The sequence below is a fragment of the Octopus bimaculoides genome, chromosome 27, assembly GCF_001194135.2.
Source record: "Octopus bimaculoides isolate UCB-OBI-ISO-001 chromosome 27, ASM119413v2, whole genome shotgun sequence".
Lineage (NCBI taxonomy): Eukaryota > Metazoa > Mollusca > Cephalopoda > Octopoda > Octopodidae > Octopus > Octopus bimaculoides.
Genome location: NC_069007.1, coordinates 20839878 through 20844214, shown reverse-complemented (window position 1 = coordinate 20844214; position 4337 = coordinate 20839878). Strand labels below are relative to the sequence as shown.

The window sequence follows — 4337 nt, the reverse complement described above, 5'->3', positions numbered from 1 at the left end:
ATAATGCATGATTAGTTCAAAACCATGTGGATGAAAAAGCATTAATTTTGGCAGAATAATGCAAACACTAAAGGGTTAAGGCGACAAGCTGGACGAAATGCTTAGTGGTATTTCACCTGTCGCTATGTTCTGAGCTCAAATTCCATCGAAGCTGACTTTGCCGTTCATCCTTTTGGGGTTGATAAACTAAGTACCAGTTGAGAGGTGGTGGAACACTCTTGTTGGTTACGACGACGAAGGTCCCAGCTGATATGATCAATGGGACAGGATCGATTAGTACTTATTTTATCGACCCCAGCGAAATTTGAAGTCAGAACATAAAGATGGCTAAAATATTGGATGGTTTGACTGGGGACTGCAATTTGTCCAACGTGTTAGCAATTCTGCCAGCTCGTCACCTTATAGAGAGACAATAATAATAATAATAATAATAATATTAATGAAAATAGCAGTCAAATCACTATTCAATCAAGTTCTACTAGCTTAAAAAGGAAGGACGCAATGGATAGAGTAAATGTTGAGAAATGGTCTGGTTATGGTATGTAATATTATCTCTTCATAGATGTGAACTGGTGATGGAATGGCGGGAGGTTAAATGGCAACAACACTTACTGTGGATTTTCTGGGAATTTAATATTTCCACCAAGCACTGCCAAAGCTATGCTGTTCCCTCTTTGGTAATCCTGTTCAAAAGGAGACTCGAGAAAAGCCAAGGCATACAGCAGACAACCTAAGGACTGGAAGACACAAAAAAAAAAAAAAGGAAAACCAAGATAGAATGAATATTTAATGTTTTTAATAAACATATCATCATCATCATCATAGTTGTTATCATCGTTTTAACGCTTCCTTTTCTATGCTGGTATAGGTTGGACAGAATTCTCTGCAGCATATTTTCTACAGCTGGGTGCCCTTCCTGTAATCAACCCTCATGCAAGGAGGTAATGTTTCCCTCAAGGCCAGACAGGTTTTCATGGAAGATTAGGAAATGTATGCTTGTATAACAGTGTAGAAACCTTGCCAGATCAGATTGGAGCCAGGTGCAGCCATCTGTCCCCAGTCAACCCATGCCAGCATGGAAAACGGACGTTAAACGATGATGATGATGTAATCAATGTCATTGAAGATAGAAAAATATAAATCGATACTCAGTAGTATATTGTGGTTGCTTAACCGAAATATGGTGCCTCTTCCAGGAATTAAAGTGAACAATACGGTAAACAAGATGAAGGATTTCAAGAGCCTTACCCAAATATCAGTGCGCTCATCAATACAAGATCCTTTCTCCACATTGAACAGCTCTGGCGCACGGTATTGCATTGAACAGCGTTCAGCAGCTACATCCTGGGTAACAACAACAACAATAATAATAATAATAGTGGTTTCAAGTTTTGGCACACGTGTGTGTGTGTGTGTGTGTGTATATCTCTCATTATGTGACTTGCCTCTCTCAGTTTCCATCTATGAAATCCACTCGCAAAGCTCTGCTCAGCCTGGGGGCTTCCCTAGGAGACACTTACCCAAGTGTTGCTCCAAGGGATTGAACCTGAAAGCACGTGGCTGGGAAGTGACCTTCTTAACCACCCAGGTCATAAGGTCTGCGTGACAAGAGCTTGCAGAGGCCTAAACAACATCAACAACTTGTGTAGCAATTTGTTGGAAGGTATAACGGAAATAAATGAGGAAGACCAGTGTTAATTACCTGGAGGGTCCGAGCCTCTGACATGGTCTTTATTTCTGTTCTGGCCATTACTGATGACCCGAGATCCATGAGGACGGGGCAGTTGTTATCAGCAAACATGATGTTAGCAGGCTTCAGGTCCCTGAGCAAATACAATTATTACATAGTTAATTATTATATACAAGTAAATAATAATAATAATAATAATAGATGCAGTAACAGGCAGTGGCTCTCATCTTAACGGATTGGAAGTGTTATCATGTACATTGTTTTGTCTTGGTATAAAAAGATGGGCTACAGCAAATATTCTGCTCAATACCACAGATTTGCTTGTCAGTTGTTTGACCTTAACCAGTTGAGCATGTTCCTTGGTGGCTGACGATATGTGAATCTCTGATCACTAGCAGAAGTAGTGGGGGAGCATCATAGCCATGTGTTGAGAGGAATTCTTTGGGGTTTGAATAATTCACCTCTGGAAACATGAGTGTTTTGTTCATCATCCTTAACTCTTTTGCAGGGACCTTTTGAGCGGGATGGGCTACTTGACCTGAAGAAAATTCTAACTGGGCTCCACCTGCAAGGTCGAGGGCTATTTATCTTGATATGAGATCACCATGATGTTGTTGTTGCTGCTGCTGATGATGATGATAGAGGAGAGAGAGACTGTGAAACTAACCTGTGGGCATAGGGGGGGGTGTGGCTGTGCATGGCCTTTAAACCTTCGCAAATCCCAAAGAAGATCTCCCATAAACGGTCCTCGTGGATGTGATCCCCTTTTCTAGCAAGCATCTCGATTCGGTCCTGAAGTGAACCTCGCTGAAATAGAGAAGAGACAAAGAGAGATGGGATTGTCATATATGGATTGTCTTTGATCGTGCAGGTCTGCTGGATGAAGATGACCTGGGGCTAAACAACAACAACAAAGACAAGGAAAAACACATTAGATGATGTAATCCTAGATACACTATGTCCGAATAAAAGACGGGATGGTCATGGATGGAATATCTTTAATCATACGGGTCTGCTGGATCAGGGCTGACCTGGGGTTAAACAACAGCAAGATCAACATACACATAGATACACACACACTGACACATGCATACACACACACTCGGGGACACATACTTGCAGAGACACAGACATACACTCACATACACAAACATACATACACACATAGACACATACACACACACAAACACACATATAGACACATTCACACACATACAAACATACATACACACAGACACATACACACCTACACACACACATATAGACACACACACAAACATACATACACATACACACAAACATACATACACACACAGACACATACACACCTACACGCACAAACACACAGACACGTACACACCTTCACACACACATACAAACATACATACACACCTACACACACAAACACAGATACAGACACACACACACGCACGCACCCAAACACACACACATATATAAAAAAAGGGTATTTAATACTTACTGAATAATATGGCATGACGATATGTAACTCACTGTAAATGTCTGTATTTTGGACGAACTTGCTGGCTGGCACGAGCATATACTCAATTAAAGGAACTATGTGTGGATGCTTAAACAATTTCATCACCTTCACTTCGTGCAGAGCAATGTTTTCGTCATCCTTTGAGTGGCACTTGATCCTCTTCAGAGCAAAATTTTTGTGGCTTCGTGCATCTTCGATCAAGTCGACCAGACTAAATCCGCTGATTGGAAAAAATTAACTAGATTAAATTAAAAGCAGACACAACCATACACTCACTCACACATAATAAGGAGTATGGTGAAGTAGCATTTCATGACTTTTAATTTACATTTAAATTTAACACAAAGCACAATAGGCCACGATTGTGGCCATCGGGCACAGGTCGACAGGTCATGATCATGGCCCAGATAGATGCATTTAATAATGCCTGTGCCCGACGGCCACAATCGTGAAATTGGCACAACGCAAATACAAACGATGCCATGACAATGCGGCAAGAATGATCCATTGGAAGCTCTGTGGAAATCACGGCCTACAAAGAGCAAAGACGTTGGATGAACAAACCCCAGAAGGAGTCACCAAGAATGAAAATTGCAAAATCCTGTGGAATGCAATGATCCAGTGCAATCACCTGACCAGTCATCAGAAACCGGACATTGTTGTGGTGAATAAAAAAGAAAGAACATGCATGATAATCGACAGAGCATGCCCTGGTGACAGCAGGATCAATGTGAAAGAAGGGAAAATAAATAACTACGACGATTTAAAGTGGGAAATATGAAGGTTGTGGTCAATGAGGAGAGTAGACATGATACCAATAATAATTGGTGCATTTGGAAGTATCGGCACTCAACTACCAGCATGGCTGAAAAAGATCGGTGCAAGTGTGAAGGTAGAACACCTCCAAAAGTCAGCATTGCTTGGAACTGCAAGAGTTCTTCGCAGGGTTCTTCAAGCATGACCAGTAAAACAAGTGTCACCTTAGTCTGCTGGCTGTGGACAGCTGACACTTTCCATCTTACCCAGCAATAGAAGCTGTGAGCTTTCAGATGATGATGATGATGATGACGACGATGGTGATAATAATAATAATAACAACAACACGTACCCTTCACCAAGACTTGATCTGACATAGAAACGTCGGTT

General features: G+C 41.3%; 1 protein-coding gene across 1 annotated transcript in view; it reads right to left on the bottom strand.

The window, feature by feature from the left end:
- Nucleotides 1-4337, bottom strand: part of LOC106870981 (serine/threonine-protein kinase 16) — a gene marked incomplete at its 5' end in the record, with an annotated part of 8247 nt that extends 3910 nt beyond the window's left edge. The window contains 6 exons of the mRNA XM_014917228.2: nt 613-737; nt 1249-1344; nt 1703-1823; nt 2358-2497; nt 3171-3411; nt 4300-4337. Of these exons, the coding sequence (XP_014772714.1) occupies nt 613-737; nt 1249-1344; nt 1703-1823; nt 2358-2497; nt 3171-3411; nt 4300-4337 (761 nt within the window). The remainder of the gene's footprint in view (nt 1-612; nt 738-1248; nt 1345-1702; nt 1824-2357; nt 2498-3170; nt 3412-4299) is intronic.